The sequence below is a fragment of the Zootermopsis nevadensis genome, unplaced genomic scaffold (assembly GCF_977971745.1).
Source record: "Zootermopsis nevadensis isolate Lab colony 2312 unplaced genomic scaffold, Znev_1.0 Znev_ptg000022l, whole genome shotgun sequence".
Lineage (NCBI taxonomy): Eukaryota > Metazoa > Arthropoda > Insecta > Blattodea > Termopsidae > Zootermopsis > Zootermopsis nevadensis.
Window position 1 is genome coordinate 25,630,686 of NW_028259154.1, and position 23,199 is coordinate 25,653,884.

General features: G+C 41.0%; 1 protein-coding gene across 1 annotated transcript in view; it reads left to right on the plus strand.

Annotated features, from left to right (window-relative positions):
* Positions 1 to 23,199, plus strand: part of Vmat (Vesicular monoamine transporter) — a 73,211-nt gene that overhangs the window by 45,413 nt on the left and 4,599 nt on the right. The window contains exons 3-13 of the mRNA XM_087353959.1: positions 3,987 to 4,133; positions 16,477 to 16,653; positions 16,777 to 16,927; positions 17,767 to 17,825; positions 18,784 to 18,867; positions 19,108 to 19,290; positions 19,400 to 19,501; positions 19,796 to 19,970; positions 21,028 to 21,079; positions 21,800 to 21,983; positions 22,510 to 22,643. Of these exons, the coding sequence (XP_087210085.1) occupies positions 3,992 to 4,133; positions 16,477 to 16,653; positions 16,777 to 16,927; positions 17,767 to 17,825; positions 18,784 to 18,867; positions 19,108 to 19,290; positions 19,400 to 19,501; positions 19,796 to 19,970; positions 21,028 to 21,079; positions 21,800 to 21,983; positions 22,510 to 22,643 (1,443 nt within the window). The 5' untranslated portion in view covers positions 3,987 to 3,991. The remainder of the gene's footprint in view (positions 1 to 3,986; positions 4,134 to 16,476; positions 16,654 to 16,776; positions 16,928 to 17,766; positions 17,826 to 18,783; positions 18,868 to 19,107; positions 19,291 to 19,399; positions 19,502 to 19,795; positions 19,971 to 21,027; positions 21,080 to 21,799; positions 21,984 to 22,509; positions 22,644 to 23,199) is intronic.

Below are 23,199 nucleotides of genomic sequence, written 5' to 3' on the forward strand. Positions count from 1 at the left end.
CGTAAGCCATCTGGTTGGTTGGGTCCACAATTTGGGAAGCCTGAGGGGAAGAGACCTCTGGCGAGACCTAGACGTAGATGGGAGGATAATCTCAGGCGGGATCTATGGGAGATAGGAGTTGAAGACGATTGTATTTTGCTGGCCCAGGATAGGGACCTGTGGAAGGCTTTGGTTAATTCGGTGATGAACCTTTGTGTTCGGTAAGCCATCTGGTTAGTTAGTTAGTTAGTTAGTTATGCATTTATGGTCTCTCCCTTTTGTACTCCGTAATAACATTTCGTGAAAGTATTCAGACAAAAAGTTTGTTTTATTTTCTTGCTTTTGTTATTTATATTTCTTTTGTACTGTTCTTATGCTGGTCTCTCTTATCTTCTCATCCTCAGTTCTTTTCCATTAATCGTCCTTCGACCATTTGTTTCTTACACTTAGAGTTGATAGAGATTTATTTCATTGGGACTGAAGCTCCTTCATTGCCTGTGTGAGTATTAAGTTTGTTTATTGGCAATTCGTGCAATGGAACCGCGTGCTATCAATCTGTACTGCATAAATCTAGGCTTAAGCTCCATAAAGTTTACTTAGTAGAGAATTGTTTTTACTTGTGCGTTCCTTAGCCCCCTTTTCCACTGAACACTCACTCTCAAAAGAGACATCTCGACTGATCGACTCGATAGAAGGATTTATCTTAACAAACTGAGCCACAGAAAGAGGAGTAGAATCCACGTGTTCGTGTCTCCGGTGGGCGCAACTGGAGAAGATTTAAAGTCGGATAAAACAGGAGGTTTAATAAATTTCCAGTATTTTGTACAGAAATGTTTTTTATGGATGACGAAGCTTAAAGACAGAGGGACACAAGTGCAGTAAAGAGAACTTCTCGAAAGCATCGTCATATCGAATATGATAATTCTCCTCAGTACAAACTCGGGATTCCCCTTGAATCTGATGCCCTTTTTGATGATTTGACAGTTAACATAACATACTGCTGAAGATGTTTTGTGTTCTGTAATGCTGCGCCGTGTAGTCTGGTAGATAACTGACCGACGTTTCGGAGGAATTTATTGATTCCATCATCATTGCAGAAAATGAGGCCATATTGAAGCAAATATAAAAGATAAGTTGAAAAGGGGGTGTGACAAAGATGCTGGAAAGTAGATGCAATCTGTAAATATAAAAAGAAAGAGAGTGTGAGGTTGAATGTAATAAATGTATGTAGAAGCCGGGCAATAAGACCATAGATTTATGACCCTCACTGTCAACTGCAACGAATAACCTCGATAAATGTCAATGTCTGCGCTAAATTTCCACAAAGGTCAAAGGTCGATTTTTGTGGTTTTGTGTTCGTTACAGCAGCAGGCCATCTCTTGCTTTATTAAACATTAATTACGAGACAATAGCTGGCGGTTACTGAGACTCACAGTGCGACTGACAGTAACAGAAGATTCTCTTTGATGTAAGACCGCTTTTAAAGAATAAAGAAACAAAACTTTGAAGTCTGTTTGCTGTCAAACGTGCAGTTTCTTTCCCATTATTCTCTCTACACTCTTAATTATTAAATGTTTCTAACCTAACCTAACTTTTTTTTTAATTTCTCAGCCGACAGCTTCTCTCTTTCCACTCTCTGGAATTCAACTCTTCACCGAATTTCTCCTTTGTAATTGGGAGGTCTTCGGTAAGAATCTCGGTCGAGGGACAAGCAATCTTACGGTTTTTAATAGTTTTCCTCAGTCCCTTAAATAAATGCTATAAAAATAAAAATTTACTTGGAGATTATCCATCGTCTAGTAATAAAACGTAAAACGACGTTTCGGAGATGGGGCTCTATCTCCGTCTTCAGGTTCCTACTCAGTTGGGCCCACTAGATAGAGCTAATCCCTATCTCCGGACCGGAGAGTCCCATCTCCGAAACGTCGTTTTACGTTTTTTACGTTTTATTACTAGACGATGGATAATATCCAAGTAAATTTTTATTCAATTGACTCTTCACCATCGTCAAGAAGTTTTAGATTTGCTACAAAAATACCTCGAAAGTCGATGAACGTATCATTTTACGTAATTTATAGTAATCTTTCGTTTATCATCCGATACAGGCGGGAGGGAAAACGTCGGTAATAAACAAAGAATTAGTCATCATCAATTCTATGTTACTGGCTTGTAGGAACACAAACTGTGAGTAAAAGGAAATCTTTATATATTAAGCGTCTTCGCAATGGGACCCTCGGGCGATGAGTCAACCCTGACGATAGAGGTGAAGGCAGTGTCCGTAAGTCGAACTATGACTCTATACTGACACGGTTGAATGCCGGAGAATACTTCATTGCATTCAGTCGTCGTGAAAGCTTCTAATCTTAGATTGTTGTTCTTATTTAGAATAGATCTGAGGTCCGTTTTTAATTTTGTATGTTAAATTTATGGCTCTTTTTTACTGGTAGAGAAGAAATTTCTCTTTGGATTGTGACCCCGTGAATATATGTAATCCTTCGATCTTAAAGTAAGTTAATTGCATGAATGTAAGTTGGCAGAACTGTCCCTTCTGTCAGCATGTTTACTTGGCACGCCGCAAAGTAAATCAGGCGACGAAGCTAATTAGGACGGTTTAGTGCTGTAATGAATAGTAACCATGAAGTGATACCAACTTCTGAACGTTTTCATTATCTTCGTGGATGAATTTTTATAATCCTGGTAGATGTTAGTGGCTGTATAATTAGAAAGGGATGAGAATTAAATTGCTTTTTAAGCGACTCTATCTCCTTCCTTCTGCTGAACTCCTGGAGTAATTAAAACTTGATCGTAATTAATATTAAAAATTGTGAAGCTGACATAAACAAAGTTATCCGAAGATTTCCCTTCTGTTTTCTCGCGTCCCGGATTGGTTCGTCGTTTATGTATAATCGTGAACCGCAAAAGTTAACTCCACCAACTTTTCAGCCACACTAGCTTTGGCTGTGAACGAAGATGCCGACAGTTCTTCAAACAAGTCAGGGCCATTCTGTATATGATTGACCTGTACTTCTTAATCGACCGCAAAGAATTACTTTAAAAAGTTTTATGCTCGCGTATGTTCCTTTTCTATACTCAATATTGTGACGTGTAAGAACCTTCCAATTTACAAACGAGCTGCATTACAAATTTCGTTAGTATGTCTTTCGATCGAAACTAATATCCACAGGCACAGTGTTATATATAGTAATTACGTCCCAGTGCCAGCCAGCAATTGTCTATTTAACTTATAATTAATCTATAGTAGGGACTATTGTACACTTAAAATGAAGTTATGTTGCTATAATGTTAGGAAAGAGACCATGTATAAAGACAATCAAACTGAATAACAACTCTTTTTAGATTTTGACGTTCTCACAATGTGGATTATGGTATTCATGAAGGTGTTACGTTTCTGACGAGACGCCAATGCAAATGTATACGTTTCTGACGAGACGCCAATACAAATGTATACGTTTCTGACGAGTCGCCAATTCAAATGTATACGTTTCTGACGAGACGCCAATGCAAATGTATACGTTTCTGACGAGACGCCAATGGAAATGTATACGTTTCTGACGAGACGCCAATGGAAATGTATACGTTTCTGACGAGTCGCCAATGCAAATGTATACGTTTCTGACGAGACGCCAATGCAAATGTATACGTTTCTGACGAGACGCCAATTCAAATGTATACGTTTCTGACGAGACGCCAATGCAAATGTATACGTTTCTGACGAGACGCCAATGCAAATGTATACGTTTCTGACGAGACGCCAATGCAAATGTATACGTTTCTGACGAGTCGCCAATTCAAATGTATACGTTTCTGACGAGACGCCAATGCAAATGTATACGTTTCTGACGAGACGCCAATGCAAATGTATACGTTTCTGACGAGTCGCCAATGCAAATGTATACGTTTCTGACGAGTCGCCAATGCAAATGTATACGTTTCTGACGAGTGGCCAATGCAATGTATAAGTGTGTGATGAGCCGTCACTGTTACAGGCAGCATGACTGTGGTGCAGGACTGCAGCTCAGTGGGCGCCTCGCGGTTCTCCGACTACCTGCAGCGATGCAGGGAGTCGCGACGCCTGGTACTGGTGATCGTCGCCATCGCTCTTCTGCTAGACAACATGCTGCTAACCACAGTCGGTGAGTCGCCTGCCTCTTGCACTCCTACAAACCAACAGTCTCTTATCTGGTCAAGAAACCATCATCCCGATAATGGATCCTATCCTGAGCTATATGAATCCAGTCCACATTCTGGATAATCCAGATTACAAGTTCTCGTGGTTTTACGCTGTATGTTCAGTCTGGCCGATGTCATAGTTATGTCTTCACGTAGTCCATGATTTTCTTCTTCAAAATTCTTTCTCACCGTTTATAATTGTCTTCGTTATATAGGCCTCCATCTTATGTATATGAAACAGAGTCGTTGAATATCCTAGGAATCATCACGCAAAATATATGAACTTAAAACACGATTTGTGCTATAAATTTCGCTTGTGAAATAACTCCAAACTGCGTACCAAGGGAATTTTAAAAATGCACGAAGCATGATATTGCTCGCATAATACTTGGATTTGCATTTTAATTCACGAATGAATAAATGCGAAAACGTTCCAGCGGCTGTGCCGTCCATTGATATTTGATCTCTACCACACTGTGCTGGTGTGTGTGTCCCCCTTCGATTTCCTCATACCTCAGAAAGGCTAATCTCTTAACTGCAGAATACCATTGCGCGGAATTTATTTAATTACTTATGTTCTATTTCCTTTAACTTTTTAAATACCTGTTGGTGCCTGACAAATGTTTCATAATTACGTTTGTGGAATATTGAACGTTTCTGAATATGAATTATGCGTCTTTTCGATTTCTGCAAAATAAATTATTTTACTTTTATTTAATATCCATTCGAATGATAAGAAATAATGTGGAAGGGACGGGGGAAACTTTTGTTAGAGAACACCTCAATAAGAGTATATCTAATTGTCTTCCTGAAGTTATTCGTTTTAATTAAATATAACTCTATAGTAGATAAAGTACCCAATCTGTGAGACGTGATTTATAAGAATACTCTAATTAAACGCCCCTAATTTATCGCCCTGTTACCACAGCCTGCACAATCTCAGATCATTCGAAGTTAGAGCTAAAAGATGAGATTTTCCGTTGGATCCATGTCCTTCGCATTAAATACGGGCTACAACCTTCAGTTGTTTCTTTGTCTAAGCGATACGCGGTGGACGCCGCCTGTAGAAACCCTGTGTATTACGACGCGAAGCGTTCACACCGAAACTGCGTTGAATCGATTTTAAAATTATCGATATGGACAGGGACTCCGTGTTGTGCCTTGTAGCTTCATCCGATGAGCCATTGAAGAACAACGAACTCTTAAGTTTCTGCAAATTAAAGAATACGCAGTGTGCAATGATCATTTCATTCACCGAAATTTTTACAAACCCAGTTTTATAGCTTCGGTGTGAATCTACGAGCGATATGATATCGCCTGTCGCCTGTCGCCTGTCGCTTGTCGCTAGTTGATTCGGTGTAGATCCTGCCTAATGAATAATGAATTGGGGAGTACATTAAAGGAACTGGCTTGAAGGGAATGAGGATAACTCTGAGAAATCTCAAGATAGCCGGTGTCAGGACCGATATTTGAATTTAGATTCTCCCTAATTTGAAATAGGCGAGACGGTTTTTGAGTATCGTATTTTTAAACAGACGCCACGGTGGTCTAGCGGTTAGAACGCTGGCCTTGTAATCCTGGGGTCTCGGGTTCGATTCCCGGCGGTGCCCGAATTTATAACTTGTGTTGGGCAAGGCCGTGGTCTAGGCAACACGGAGTTTTCCTCCGTGGCATCCCAACAATTACTCCATTCACACACAGAAGAAGGCAATGGCAAACCACTTCTGGATCATCTGCCAAGAACGTATATGAACAGGTCCCAGTCCGAGAAAAGGATGGAAGGATCCTGTTCATATGGACCTGTCGTCAGACAGAACACTAAATAAAAATAATTTTTAAACATTAGTAAATCTATTAGGGGCCTGAATATAAAGACAACGTTGGTATCTTTTCATGCCACTAATAAAAGCAAATATCATTCTTTTCCTGGGGGCGGGGGCGGCAAGCCGTTGACAACTTGAACGACTGTAACGCTCTAAAACACTCTGTCGGCCGCATAGTCGGTTGTGACAAAAGTTACGGTCAGGTACGAGATATTTCTGCAGGAAGTTTCCACCCTTAGAGGACGCAGAGGTGTTCCTGGCTCCCTCGCAGTGGATGGGAGACTGAACTGCCTGTCTACAGAGTCAACAGTGTGTCAGATAGAGGAACCTGCCTGTGAAAGGGCCTGACTGAGACAACGTTTGTTGAGGATCCTAAAATTCGCGTTTGGTGTCATCTTCTTTTCGCTTAACACGCGTCATTTCTAATGCTCAGAGCATTTCTTGCAGCTCAGGCAGGTTAGGACTTTTTACAGAGGATCACTTTAACCTTTTTTTAGAGATAAAAATGGAAACCTGCAGGCATTCGACTGTTTCCTCGTGTCTTTGATTTGAAGCCGAAGATCGTCTGAATATTATTTATGAATTCAGTCCGTACCGCGAAGAAAACACTTCACCTCAACATTACGAAAATCAGCTGGTTAACCCTTTGAAGCCGAAGCTCGTCTTCATAATATTTACGAATCCAGACCGTACCGCGAAGAAAACACTTCACTTAACCATTATAAGTCGAATCAGGCGGTACCACATAAGATTTAACAAAAGAACATCCCGGTCAAAGCCTTAATGACGGTTTCTTAACTACAGAGGACACCTGGACGCAATGATTTGGGAATACTGTGGAATTAAAAGGTGTCGTGGCACATTTTAAAGCCCAGATGTTGCCTTGGTGGGCAGAGAGAAGTCACAAAATCCTTTTTTCCTTCCTGAGACGAAAGGGAAAGGCGTGGTCGCTGCCGGTGGCATAGCTGTTCTCTTCAGGAAACGGAACTGTAGTGATCATTTGTTGACCGAATGGCGTGAGATTCGGTCTCGAGAGATCCTTGCCTGTTATTTACGCGAATGTGTCACTGCCTGCCTGCGACCACGGGTTCCGGAGGGGCGACCGGATGAGCTACCTGGAGCCGTGTTCCTCGTGTGGCAGCGAGAGCGACACAAGGGACAAGACAGAATCTGCGTTCATATTCTATCCATTTACAGAGTTGCCCGTCAATAACGACACGAAACTCTGAAGTAGAAGACACACATTATCATAAATATTATCACACAAGACCCAAAATTACCATGACAACGGTTAGACCTGTAACAACACACGATCACCAACAGACACTTGTGTGATCACCACGCATCTCCATCTACTGCCGAGATTAAGAACCTCCACGCCACCATACGTCTTCATGCGCGGTGACAAGTTTGTACCTTTTTACCGAACATTACATAAGAACGAGAATGAGCCGGGATAGCTCAGTCAGTATAGTGACTAGCTACGGGCTGGACGGCCGGGGTTCGATCCCCGACGGGGGCAGAGGATTTTTCCTCTAGCCTCTGCGTCCAGACCTGCTCTGGGGCCCACCCAGCCTCCTCTACAACGGGTACCGGGGTCCTTTCCCGGGGGTAAAGCCGGCCGGGGCGTGATGCTGACCACTCACTCCCATCTAGTGCCCAGGTCAAGGAAGAGAGGAGCTATAACTCCACTCCCCCCAAGCGCCTACATGGCGTATAGTGGGACAAACTTTACTTTACTTTTTACATAAGAACGAGAACTCTGATTTTGTGCGCCGTGTAACATCAGACACGTGAATGTTTTCCTCAGGATTCGTCTCAGGCAAGAATCAAGCCTGTAGTTATATTTGAAGTTAACTCCGAGGAGAACGAATGAAAGAATTTAAGATTCTTTTGTGACAAGTGCAGTCGTCATTCATCGCATCCTATTCTATGCAGCGGTGGTATTTGAAACATCGTCGTTCAATAACTTAACAGTGAATCATTCGTTAGTAATTAATTTTCGCCGGTCCCGGTGTGCCTTATGCCAGTTCTGCGCGTAGCATGCACAAAGCAGGGCATTTTTGTTTGAGCGGCACTCGTGAAGCACCGCGTGGTTGAAGCTCCTCATAGTTCAACTCTGAAGTTGAGAACGGTCCAATGTTAGCGGGGAGGGCCCCAGGTCTGTAGAGGGCTGTTAGCCGCCATCACTCCGACTGTGTCCTCCTCGCTTTCTGGGGCAAATCCCAGCTGTCCTCTGTCCAGACAGGTATTAAAATTCAAACCCATTTCGTAAGGTCATCATTTCAGGTATTTCGTAGTGGGTTATTAAATTTATATTAAAATATTGTTAAAATTGGTTATATCCTTGATTAAGGACGTCATAATACTTTAATTTCAACAAGTGGTAAATATAATAACCACCTGCATTAACCACAAGTAACTGCAATTTGCCCACGAAGTGACCTAATGGGTGGTTTTTATGATTTTAAGAGTAAGCAGCGATAACTAGCATTTTAAAAAATTACCGTTGTCATGGAAACGTGTTCTTTTCTTTGAGGTAAAGCTGTCCCACTATACGCCATGTAGGCGCTTGGGGAGAGTGGCAGTATAGCTCCTACTAATTTTTAACATCGGCTCTAGATAGGGGTGCGTTGTTAGCGTCACGCCTCGGCCGAGCTTACACTACGGAAAGGACCCCGGTACCCATTGAGGGCGCTGGGTGGGTCCCAGAGCCGGGCTCGACGTAGAGATGAAGGTCCATGCTTTATAGATCTTGTACCCAGCTTAAAGTTCTGGCCTCATTTACCGTAGGAGGTAGGTATGCGTTGTTCCGTCTTGCCTGTTTTTAGGATAATTGAATACATCGCAAATGGTGTTAGGAAACTGCCAGAAAACCTAACCTAACCTAACCTAAAATAACCTAACCTAACCTAACCTAACCTAACCTAAATTAACCTAACCTAAACTAACCTAACCTAACCTAACCTATTAAGTCGATGTTATTTTGACAGTCCAGAAGTCAGGAAAAAATTGTTCTACTGTCTTCTGTTAAATTTATTTATATTTGTTTGCATTCATTCGCCACATTCCTGCAGTTGACACGAGAAGATTAATTTCCTAAGGTGTCAAGGAAACGTCTGTCTAATTATTAATATTTATGTAAGTAATTTCTTCCATTTCAAATACGCCTATGGTCTGTAATTTAATTGCAAGCAGCTACGTTTTTTTTAACTCCTGTCTCTCCACTGAAGGGACACAAAAGTATTTTTTTGTGGTTTCACTCAGAAATAAGTGTCGGTCTCTCTGACTTCCTGGATATCTGTGATTTACCGCAAGGGATCCTACCCTCTGCTTTATCTCTCCACTTGTCGTTCCTCCCCCTCGACTGTACATTCATGATAAATTCACCACTCTTTCTTAGCTGCCTCCCACGCACCTTTATCGTCTTCCACTTTATTCTTTCTGTGTTATTACTACATTTTCCGCTTCGATCTTCTAAAAGCCGGCCCCGTTTTATTTAAGAAAATCGCTTGAAAATGATGGCGGAAGTTCTTTCTTCTCTGGCCTGAATAAAAGTGACGTTCTAAAGCTCTTAGTTGCGGTTATGGATGTCTTTGCAGTGAAGTTCTTATGGCTATCTGAGCATCGAACCGTGCTCTATTGACTCTTGGTTCCATCTTTAGAGCTTTTCCTACCACTTAAGCGCAAAGTACAACGATGTGGATCTATGTAGTGGCAATCGGACAAGAGTTTAAAACTCTGGGACACATCAACAGTGGTCTTGGGTTCGAAGTTGGCGCTGTTAGTCTGCTAGAAACTGACTCACGTTTCGTAGGTGTTTATTGCCTCCATCATCAGGGCGAAATTTCACATGGAAGTTTTGTTTTTAGCATATTCTTATGTTACACCCAACATATGTAATAAAATTATCTATTCATTTGTGGTTTGTGAAACAACGGTGTTAGTAGCTTAGATTTTTAGCGTGCAGTTACGAAATAATGAATGAATTGGAAACATCAGTCGAGGTAGTCGGTCTCCGGATCAGGATTTGAATCCGGCGTTTCCAGTCACAAATACTCGTCGAGTTTATGATTTATATTTTATTATTTGTACACACGCAAGTGATGTTTTGTATGCTTACTGTCTTTAAATAAGTTCTGATTACTTAGGCTTGAACGAAAACAAATACTGTCCTTTTTATTACTACGCTGTACCAAAATTGTGAAATTTGGGGACATAGAATCAACAGTTGGTACTCCTGTCGGTTGCCTTTGTGTATATATTTTTTAAAAATTTCGTCAGTTACTACGCATTGGCTCCCGATTTCTGCATATTGTTTACATTCTTTTCAGATTTTTACAAGTAGAATTTTGTAAAGCTTGAAGTTCTTCGCAGGTTAGGTTAGTTTTAAATGGCATTCTTCAGGGTTGTTACGCCTTTTTGAATTTCGGCTGCATGCCAACTTTTCAGGTTAAAATACTGCCTGTATCTTCAGTCCTGAAGACCATAGAAGCTTTAAATAGTCTAAGGAGAATATTTTTTTTAAAAAAATAACAGCCAATATTAACGCATGCCCAGATAATCTACCCACCTGTTGCATTTATACCAGAGGTACCCAAAGTGTGGGGCGCGCCCCCCTGGGGGGAGTGGTTTTCTGGGGGGGGGGGGTGGTGTTGTTTGTATGAAAAACTTTCTTTTAACGAAATATGGAGAAACGTCCTTTGTTTGGTCGAGCCTTTAGCATTATTCTTGTGTGAAGTTTTTATTTCCAGACGGTGGACAAACATTTTTGGTTGTATAAGATGTTCCGAACAAAGAAAATCAATCAATCGATACGGATATGCATTAACTTTTCACGTTTAACCAGATGGCATCTGTACATTTCAGAAAGCGTATGGGCAGATTCTATTTTCGAGCAGTGAAACAATTGAAGGATTATCTCCTTACGTCATCATCACCACTTAATTGATCCATTTGAGATAAGATATTATCCTGAGAAACCGTCTTACTGGATTATCCTTCTTAATACGAGGCCATATAGAACACGTCTATTGTTAGACAGCGAGGTATCGATTGGTCGAGACTTCTACAAAAATTTACTGCTCTGAGGACCATTCTGCCTCCTTTTTCCTTTCCATTTACCCCTTTCTTCCAATGGTAAGACTTCCAACCAACCACTGTTGCATAAAACATGAAAAGGTTGTGCCTTTCAAAGGTTAGAGACGTGATAACTTCGGAAACTGCGCTGAGGATGGACCATCTGCTACAGTGGCAGTTATGGATTGGCCACTTCTCATCTTCTCGGAAAACCACTGCTCTTTCCAATATAAAGTATTTCGATATCCATCTTACAGTAGTTGAAATAGGTGATGTTCTGCCTATCGACATAATTTCCTGTTATCTGCAAGGCCGTGGTCTAGGCAACACGGAGTTTTCCTCCGGGCTCTTCCCCGGTTTCTCCGTGGCATCCCAACAATTACTCCATTCACACACGGAAGAAGGCAATGGCAAACCACTTCTGGATCATCTGCCAAGAACGTATATGAACAGGTCCCAGTCCGAGAAAAGGATGGAAGGATCCTGTTCATATGGACCTGTCGTCAGACAGAACACTAAATAATAATAAGATGAGGTGGTCTAGCGGTTAGAACGCTGGCCTTGTAATCCTGGGGTCTCGGGTTCGATTCCCGGCGGTGCCCGAATTTATAACTTGTGTTGGGCAAGGCCGTGGTCTAGGCAACACGGAGTTTTCCTCCGTGGCATCCCAACAATTACTCCATTCACACACAGAAGAAGGCAATGGCAAACCACTTCTGGATCATCTGCCAAGAACGTATATGAACAGGTCCCAGTCCGAGAAAAGGATGGAAGGATCCTGTTCATATGGACCTGTCGTCAGACAGAACACTTAAAAAAAGTGTAAATAGGGATTTTGAGACTTAAATTATTGGTCTCGCTGCAGGTGCCAAAACTACGATGAGATAGATATAGAATGTCGTCTTGGGATAGCTAGAAGACACTCTGACCAACTGGGGTAGGTTTGAAGAAAAGTAGCGTATCATTTTTAATATATTTATTCCCGTCAAATGTCATTGCCCCCAGTTAAGTGACGCTAATATCGCTCCCAACTCAGAAATTTGCATAGTTGATATTATTTTCTGTAAGAAATTAGAAAACAAGTTACGAAGATGTGAACAAAACCTGGTATTGAACTTGAGGCATTTTTCGAACTGGCCATAAAACACGTGGGCAATTCTTATTTGTGTAGGAAAGTTTGGAGACTTCTCAAGTAGAATCTCAGTATTCGTGTGGCCGTTTGAACGGATTCCTTCCCCCCCTCGGAGTGCATAATGCAGCACTTGTTGACTTATTCATAGGGGAAGTTCACGTTGGGTCGACAACATCGCCCTCAACGTCTCATCCCTTTCTAGACAGCCTCACCCCTTCGTACTCCACCGACTTCAAATACTAACTGAAACTCTCGACGGTTTTTACTTGAAGAAAAAATAAACCTCATATGGGGTAAAGTGTAAATACTGAGGACTATAAAGGATTCGTTGTCGTGGTGAAGTTAGTTCAATGCAAGTTGTCATGAATTATTGATGAGAAGTTCTAAATAGTCACAAAATTTTGTCGTAGTTTCAAGTATTGTTAAAGTAAACATTTGAATGTGGATTAAGTATACTGTAAACATTAATTCTTAGAATAAAGACTGGGAGTCTACTCAGATTAAGAAAACGCCCAGCTGCGCATTTGAAGTCACTAGACCTTCATTTTAATCAACAGAGTTTCGTATCATCTGTGAGTTTTTTTGTGTGCAGCGAGTCTTATAACAAATCAAATAGTTACACAAATAGTAAAGAAATGTCCCGCCTTTTATGTAACTCGAAGATTCATTACCGTGTTCACAAAGCAGGTCACCGGTTGTTGTTTGCACAAATATTAATCCAGTCTACACTGTCCAGCGGCGTCGCGACGCCCGGCGTCGTTTTGTATCGTCGCCTCAGCAAGCGTCCCGACGCTCGCACTTATACACGTAGCTTCCGTCGGCCGCGTACGGCGACTGGGAAGCATCGAATGGAATCTCACCTGCGATGAATGTGGTATCCCATGAAGGCGTCACGACGATACGCATCGCTGCATTCTGCGTTGATTTTCTGAACTTCATATTAGAAGCATCCCGACGCTCATCTATGCTAAATGTGGCGTTTTTTTAACTGCGTCGCGACGAGTGGGTCGGGGAGCCTCGACCTCAGTTTTTAAATTGAATATTCAGAGACTTTTCTAGGATCACCTGTGCTGAATGTAACGTCTTATGGCGGCGTCGAGGTTAATGGCGTCTCGATGCTTGGCGTCGATTTTATATTATATTTTCAAAAGTATATCGAAATTTACCAAAACAGAATATGATTTTTACACTTGAATAATCATCAGTCTCTTATCACGAATATATGACATTACGTCAACTTTTATTTATCATTACTGAACCAGTTCAATTTTACACTGCGTTGTCTTAGGAGACAGTTTACATACTAGTAGTAATGGGAGGGATGTTTTATTAATCAACCGCAAAGAGTCATTCCGAGAAGAAAATTTGTTGAATCTTTAATTTACAAATCATCATTTTTTATTATTTTTTGGAATACACCCAGTTCGTATATCGGATCAGGATTTGTTCTTATCTCATGAGGCCGTGTACCGGTCGGCATTTTGAAAATCTACTGCCCGTAAGATTTTAAGTTCTCACTGGTTAATTCAATTTTGGGAAATATTTGCTATTTTTACTTCGAGTATCATACAAATAGCACTCTGTGAGGAAATTGTGGTTACGAAACGTTAAGTCAGGTGTCGCATGCAGTTGGCAGTGGGCTTAAATGAATTAATTACTGTGGTCTGTTGCAAACTCAAATTTTACACGTTAGGGAATATTATCTGTCCGAAAGTTGAAAAGTTCTCATTAATTTCCGAACATGAGTTAGGGCTGCCATTGTATGAAGCTTCTTTTTTTCGGGAAATCAGACCCCGAAGATAAAATATCTCTGTGAAAGATACGTTGTTAAACAAATTGAAACTTCATTATCTGAACCCTTCAGTCTTTCCATATCCGAGTAGAAGCTTTTAAACTGAACTTGGAGATATAAGGTTCAAAATGTCATGTTTGATAGGTCGTATTTACGACGTAATACGAGTAGCACAGTGAACCATATCGACTTTATATTTAGAACCTTATTGGTTTTAATCAGATAGATGGCTGACAAATACGATTACATGTCTCTGCAATATATCGGTTCTTGTACCGTGCTTCACTGCATATACGTCGGCAACTGAAGCCGACGCTCCACGTACACGAAACTGCGGTTGTGGCTAATTCCGTCAGAGCCAGGACGACCTACGATGGCATCTTGACACTTTATACAGTGGGCCCCGTCATGGAACTTCATTAAAATTCAGCGATATATAAAAAAAACGGGGTAGCCTAAAGACACGGGTGGTTCTGGACACCCCTCTCCACACTCAAAATGTATCGCAGAGGGGGTGCCCCCCTAGATGGAAAGATTATGTTTTATCAGAGAGAATACGAAAATGTTCGCTCTAGTATTAAAATCTCTTAACTTATATAATGTGTTTGTTTATTTATGGGTTGTATGTCGTTAAATTGTGTTTTTAAAAGCACAAGGATATTGTTAGAAACAGTGATTTTGGCCTTATCGCCCTGATGATGGAGGCAGTAACCGCATTTGAAACATCGACCAATTTCTACGAGACTACGTAGAGCGACGTACCAGAAGGCAGTCATCCTCTTGTAGGACGATACTCAAAATCCAACTAGCCTGTTGTTTTGCTGTAACCATTAACCTTTGAGCAGGATCCACGTTTCTGGGGAAATACCAATACATTTATACATTCTCACAACAGACTAAATAATATACGTAACGTCTACACAGGCGGCTCTGATATCAAAATTCTATTGTAAATTCCACACATATTAAACTCGGTTAATTAATCGATAAGTCCTTCCATAGGTTCAGGCCCCCGCGGAACCAAGAGATGTATGGACGGCGATTTCACACGAGCTAAAGACCCTCGTCCAGAAACTTTCTTCAGGAAGGATTAATGTTATTCTTTATTTGTTATACAAAAATAGAGAAAGTATTGTATTCGAAAATATAAAATAATTATAAATCGAGATATTAGCGGAAATTTAAAATTTTCTACCTCAAGTGGACAGGTTTGTATGTTTCCGTGTTTCCTGATAACACCAAAAACGTTTCAGAATATCTTGTCCGAATTACCTATTAATAGTATAGCTATATTATTTCATCGCTGTTATCATCATTAACGTTATCATTATTGGGATAGCGACTGGCTCTTGTATACACGGTAATGAACCTTTGGATTCAGTAGAAGACGACGAATTTCTCAACCAGCTGAATAACTGTCAGCTTCTCAAGAAGTACTTCGCTGTATGGCTTGGCTAATGCATTATTTATACGCTTCGAATCAACAGCGTTTACTAAATCCCAGAAGTCTCGTGTATGTGAGATTTGAGGTTCTCAAGGCTGTAGACTATCAGCCTTGAAGATGGAAACATCATCTTTCCCCGAAAATTCATTAAGATAATTCGATCTTTTGTGATGTTTAACCGGGTAATGGGCTTTCAGTGCCCGAATGTCTGCAGAGGAGATGTCTCCAATCGGCGCCGCAGGGCGCTTGTGAGCGGAGCAGGGGCGTTGCTAAGGGCCACTGCGCTATTAGTCACGTGACTGAGATGAGACTTAAGTGAATTAGACGTGGAGCGTCAGGTTATTACAGAAGGCAGTGGCAATATTGACGCGCTTAAATTGAGAAGCGAGATGGGACCCAAATCACATCAGTCCCAAGCACTGATAACCTGGTTCTTATTACAGAATTTAAATCTCATTTCGTCATTTAGCGTGCAGGCCTAAACTTATTTTTATCTCTCTCTTAATTAGGTAGTTGTCCACCATTTATCATGCGTCTGCTTTCCTACTCCGTTTAAATTTTAATAGGGTCTACATTTACAGGCTTTATATCACGGAAAACACTGGTTCTTGTCCGATCACCGAAGTTACAATGTCGTTGGGTAATAATATTAAAATGGTCTCTAAAGAAACAGAATGTGAGAGTGTGGACTGGATTAATTTCGTTCAGATTTGGTACCAGTGGCTGGCGTCTTTAAATACAGTCATTTAGCCTTCATGGACTATTATCTTGCAGAATGAAACAGTACCAGCAAGTATCGTATTCAAACTCTTATTCCTGTAAAGTGGTCATTGTAAATACCACCTGCTTTAACATTTTGCCAACACAGTGTATTTATAGGATTTGTATGGATTTCAAAATAAACAGCGATTATTTCCTTAAACAGCGTTAGCCATTTGATCTTTGTAATGGTGAAGTGCTGTGTTTTCTTCGCGGTACGGACTGAATTCTTAAAATGGTTTTCACTTTATAATTATCGTTGATTGCTGTGTCTCAGTTCCCATTATACCGGAGTTTCTCTACGAGATCCGACACCCGAACGAGACTGCTGCAGATCTCATGACCGCCGCCAGCACCACGACAGTGACCGCCCCAACACCGCCCCCGCCTTGTAGCAGTAACCCCTCGGGCAGCCAGGAATACTCCAGTGAGCCATCCACCACGGTCGAAACTAGTGAGTATCTGCAGGTCTTTGGTCCAGACGATGAATTATCGCAGATGAAAATCCTTTGCGTCTTCACGAGATGAAGGGCAGATTCTCGCCCTTTTTCCTACCCTCGTCGTCACAATGTTGCAGGTAACGTGACTACGTTGTCGCCACAGCAGGTGATGCAGAAGAAGAGACACGAGGACTTGATCAAAGAGACAGTCCCCGTTGGTATGATGTTTGCTTCGAAGGCCTTTGTTCAACTCCTGGCCAACCCTATCGTCGGACCTCTCACTCACAGGCAAGGATAAATAATTACAAGTTTTTGCTGTTGAAGAATTAAAACAAGACGGTAAAAATTGAAGAAACCTTGTGGTGAAGTCAGTGGCACACACTCGTCGGAGGAATTGAATTATTTTAAACCAATTCTGAATATTAAAAATATTACAATAATTAACATTTAAATATTTAAAATATATTAAATGATGTTCTCTATCGAAATGTTCGATTTACATTAGATCATCACTTTTTTTACACGACATGTTTCAGTTCTAAAATAACCATCTTCAGGTGTATAAAATTATATAAACTTAAATATAATTTCTTAAATGCAACTTTTAGTCAGATGTTTATCAGATTTCAAATGATGTTTTCTTCCAGATTTTATTGTATTTTTAATATCGTATTCGAAGTTGTTCTGTATATGTACGTCGTGTTTAACATGATTTTGTGTGGGTGAAACGTTTTTTTTTTATATCATCCAGAAATGAAGTTGTGGAGGAGTTACGTCCGTCTGGAAGTATTGCCGTGTTTGAACTTTTATACACCTGAAGATGGTTCTTTTAGAACTGAAACATGTCGTGTAAAAAAAGTGATGATCTAATGTAAATCGAACATTTCGATAGAGAACATCATTTTAATATATTTTAAATATTTAAATGTTAATTATTGTAATATTTTAATATTTAATAGGAATTTTATTGTGATTAGACTGACAATATTTAAACAAATATATATTTATCACAATATGACGCAACTTTATCAACCCAATTCTGAAGTTAAATTGAAGAAATTCGTAGAAATCATTCTACGTAAGTTAATTTCGTTCAGGAACTGAAAGAACTCTTTGTTTTGTTCCAGGATTGGTTACAGTATCCCGATGTTCACAGGATTCATTATCATGTTCCTGTCCACACTCAGTAAGTTTTTTTGTATTACGTCAGGAGTTCGTAACATTTTTAAGTCCTGAGACATACTTCGTGCAACTTAACTATTGGCGAAGTCCAAAGTTGTGGGTCTAAATTGGGACAATGTATTAGTCTTGTATAATTATAGGGAATTTTACTTTTAAAGTACTTCCTGCGGTGTTTCGTCCTGATTAATACGCTCTTATGAGAGAGTTGTCGCTTTTGATACAAGTGTTGGACCACAGTGAAAGCGTTTCCAGCAAAATAGCTAATAGAATTATGTCGTGGACCACAGACTGTAGAACATTGCGTTAACCAACTTCATATCGTGATGTTGGATGCAATGGATCAATGAAAATTTAATTTGGTAGCATTGAAACCTGTGTTCCCTCTAGCGGTAATGGAATTAAAACAAACAGGAAACGGAAGTGGATGGAGTTCTTTGACTTTCTAATGCAGCTCATCAGTCTTTTGAACCACGAAATGCTCGATCCTCTGGTCTATTAAAACCTCACACCACGATAAACGTTTTCCTTCGGGTTTTCCTTTCGAGATAAAAGAAAATGAAAAATGAGACTTAGAAGAAGGTGATCTGTCTTCAGGGCTATTTCTTCGATAGTCTGGTAGAAGTTTACCGACGTTTCAGAGGTGCTTGGAGCCTCTGTCATCAGGGCGATGAATGAACTTGTACCAAACTACACGAACACAACAACCCACAAGACAAGTCATCTTCAAAATTGTAAGTTTTTTCGTAGTATTCGAGGTAGTGGCGCCATATTGATATTGTACGTGTTTGTGAAATTTTTGAGAAGAAGTAACTATACCGAAAATGAAATCGATGAAACAATTCAAGCCATTTGTCCACGACTAACACGAGATCTTATCGACTAGCTGAAATGTTTGAAAATTATTCAGTAGCAATGCGAGAGCTGTCTCTGCTGTCTGCTAAGTCGGTGCTTTGTTCTTCCAGTTTTCGCTTTTGGTCGTAGCTACAGCGTTCTGTTCCTGGCGAGGGCCCTTCAAGGCATAGGCTCCTCTTGTTCCAGTGTTTCTGGTAAGTGATCCTTGTTTCATAATGCAATGATTCCCGGATTAGTTTCAGCTTCAGATTCCCTTTGGTGTGATTAAAACTTTCCCAGATCTTCCAGCCCATAAAATGACTCATATTTAAAAAAAAAAATTACTAATGAAAGTTAATGATACTTACGAAGTATTCATTTGGTTAATTGTATTAATTGTGGGTTTGTAATTTAATGGGTTGTTTTGTGTCTCGTTCCTTGGAACCCACCCCCAGGCATGGGGATGTTAGCGGAGCGGTACCCTGACGATAAAGAACGAGGCAACGCGATGGGTATCGCCCTGGGCGGTCTAGCGCTGGGCGTGTTGATCGGCCCGCCCTTCGGCGGTGTCATGTACGAGTTCGTTGGCAAGTCTGCTCCTTTCCTTATCTTGTCGGCCCTGGCTTTAGGAGATGGATGTAAGTATAACTGGACGGTGCCTGCTTTCAGTGAGCGCATGGATATGACAAAGCGTCCCTATTGCGTTCCTCGCTTGTTTTTTCAAACGCGCCGAACTATTTTTTGCAGTGTTGCAGCTGCTGATGCTACAGCCTGGCGTGGTACGACAGGAGTCCGACCCTCCGTCGCTCAAGACACTCATCATGGATCCTTACATCGTGGTAGCTGCAGGTGAGTACGCCGTATAACATTTCTGCCCGTCATTACAGCGATTCGAGTGTCGGCCATGTTGGCTTCGTGCGTGTATGCGCGCGCAAGCGGGTAAATCAGGGAATAACAATAATTATCGTAACGCCACCGGCCCCTATCCTGAAACAGATGAATCCAATCCACGCCCTCCCTAAGATCCATTGTAATATTACCCTCCTCGTGATTTGTTCCCCTCGGGTATTCCAACGAAAACTTTGTGTTCATTTCTGGTCAGAGCCAGCAGGTCACGTGAGGCGGCGCCCTGTTGTGTTTCAGGCGCCATCACGTTCGCCAACATGGGCATCGCGATGCTCGAACCGTCTCTGCCGATCTGGATGATGGACACGATGGACGCGGGCCGCTGGAAGCAAGGCGTCACCTTCCTCCCGGCCAGCATCTCCTACCTGATCGGCACCAACCTTTTCGGACCGCTGGGACATCGCATGGGACGGTACGGCATCTGCAGATTGTCATACGCCCCCCCCCCCCCCACACGCACTTTTATAGGCGCGTTCGTATTCCTGCAGGAGGGCCCATTGAAATTCGTCCTTACGTATGAAACACCTCGAGAACAGACACGCTTATTTTGATTAAAACTTTATATTTGAGAATGTTACAAAAAATTACTGACCGTTTCAGTTTTAAATTTGATCCCACAGTTTTAATGACCATTTTTTAAATTTAAAAGCGTTTTAAACGTCACTGATCTCAGACAATTATGACATCATCACAGGCGTCGTTCGTAGAGACGAAGGGTCGAATTTTTTCCTAACCCGCCAGAAATGTTATGCAGTGCATACATTTACAATTTTTTTTTATTCTGCGTAGAGTAATCGGATGTTCGACAAAGATCTGAACCTGGTACCTTCATTTATGTTGTCACAAAGCTCTGCAAGTTCAGTCAGACAATGTAAAAGACAATGTTTGTGAAAAAAAAAAAATATATAAAAAAGATTGGTGACCCACATAAATATAAAGGTTATTTAACTATTCAAGAAATGTACTGGTTCCGATTATTTACTGTTTCTTAAGATTTATGTCTGCCGGTTTTTCAGGGCCCCATAGATGACGTATCATCTGAATCTGTGAAAGCTTTGTGAACAGAAAGATCAGTATAGTCGGCGTAGTAATTTTTGGCCGGTGGAGCTGGCGGACGGGCCTACTCTGTGTACCTGAGGTGGCACGGTCAGTGTATTTCTTTTGTTTGGGCGTTCAGTCCGATAAGCTCCTCGGTGCAGTCAGCATTATACTATCGCACAAGTGACTCGCTCCTAGCCTTCCCCTTGAAAATTCCACCGGCCAAAAACTACTGCGCCGACTATTCATGAACGTACTCCATCAAACTGTACGACTGAAGAAAAGACTGAGGGTCGGATAGACAAATGATTGTTCTTATCTTCAAACAGGCGTCGTGTCTTTTGTTCTGCACGTGTGAAAACAATGCTTGTAACACTTTGTCCTTTGATGTTTGATGACGATGTTATCAGTGACGAATGGCTTTATTGCAGATGGCTGGCTTCACTCTTGGGGCTCATTATCATTGGAATCTGCCTCATGTGTGTGAGTACCGACCTTGATACATATAGATATATGTAGAGTCATATTGATGCATTTATAAATATTTCTCCTTCTTACTATGACAATCCTGATCCATAGATTCTATGCTAATTTTTTGCATTTCCCACTATATTCTTTTTGTGATTAATTCGTTTGTCAATTTAATGTTACGTACTTGTCTTATTGCAAATGGCTGTAATCGTAATTTAACATTGTCGTTACCCAAATTACCAGCTGAGTTGCATCTAGTACACTGTATTCAGACATACGTATTCCGACAGTAATTGGAAATGTGGATCAAAATACGTAGGAACATAACGTTAGTCAGTACATAACGATTGTATGTGACCTGTGGAGTTCTTATACAAATGCATGACGTGAAGGAAAATAAGATTTATGTCGAGGGTGGAAACACGAAGCAGCGAAGTATTCGCTGTTACTCTGTTGCCACATTTTGCTTAATTGTAGGTTGTGTTTGTTTAGAACTTGAGTCATACCCAGTATTCACTGGCTGTATTGCCAAACCCCAAAAACGTTCACATTTGCGTGGGCTGTCGATCTGTGAGCCGCTAGCAACGGGTGTAAACATCGACTGTTTCTAGACGTAACTTTTTCTGTGAGCCGCTGGCAACAGTAGATCTCACACCTACTTTGTTTCTAGACGCCACTTTTATGTACTGTGAGTTACTAGCAACAACATAACCTGACGCTGCTTGTTGGCAGATCCCTCTAGCACGCAGTATGAATCACTTGATTGTGCCGAATGCTGGACTTGGATTCGCGATTGGCATGGTTGACAGCTCAATGATGCCCGAACTTGGTTACCTGGTGGACATTCGCCACACTGCAGTTTATGGCAGCGTGTACGCCATAGGCGACGTTGCATTTTGCCTGGGTTTCGCTATTGGTGAGTGTGATCTCTGTTAAGGCTGCCTCAAGTAATCATTCAGTAATCGATTTTATCAGTGTTCTACTGGTTTGATAGGAGATGTCAGTCTATTTGTGTTTTAATTTAGAGCAAACTTGAAATATTATAAACGTTTTAGTTAGATACTGCATCTACTTTTACTACATTCCGCGAGCTAATTTTAAGAATGACACACTGAAAGCTTAAATAGTTTTTGAAAACGTACTTTCTACGTGGAACAGCATCTTAAGCTACCTCAGTGTTGGTACTTTTACATACGAACAATTATTAGGAAATTTATGGCATTTTATGATTGTTGATGTTATTTAGTTTAAAAAATAAAAGTTTCAAGAACATTAATTGTAAATTCAACTTTGTGCTCATCACCGTCAGAACCTGAAATTTCACCTGGGACCAAAAACAGAAAATGTTCATATCCTTTGGAATTTTGTTGTGTGTAGGTCTAACCGCATTACTAGTAGGTAGGTACAGTCACCGTAAATTGCAACTTGCCGGTGTCCTGCAGGTCCTGCACTGAGTGGAACGCTGGTGAATTCCATTGGTTTCGAGTGGATGCTGTTTGGCATCGCGATCCTCAACTTCCTGTATGCGCCTCTCATGTACTTGCTGCGCAACCCACCCACCAAGGAAGAGAAGAAGGTGCGCTTATCCGGATGCTGACGCTGACACTGATCAGTCGAGCAGATGCGAAGACCACCGGGCGTTTGAATCGCAGTCAAACTTCATAATGATACTATTAATAATATCTACTTCTTCTGCGACTCCTCTTATCCTCTGCTACTTATAATAATACAAGTGGGGGGGGGGGGGGGCGTGGTCTCAAATGGTCCCATTGCACCAGAACCTGGTGATATCATTATCCTATGTTACAGGCTGTTATGGTAATTAACTAGACGATGGAGCAAAGTCCTCCTTGGGAAGGTAAAATAGCCCCTTTGCTGATGAAGGAATTCCATACTTTTAATGGCTCCCGTCCTATCCTATTTCCTTGGTATTAATTTTAATATCCTTACATTTATGCCATGGTCTCCTAAATAGTCTCTTTCCTTCTGGTTTTTCTGACAAAAATTTTGCAGGTTTTTGTCATTGCCCAATTTATGCTGTACGCCTCTTTTATTATATTCTTCTTAATTTGATCTTCTTACATATTATTTCAATTAGTTTGGTAATTTTATAAAAAATTTATGATGATTTT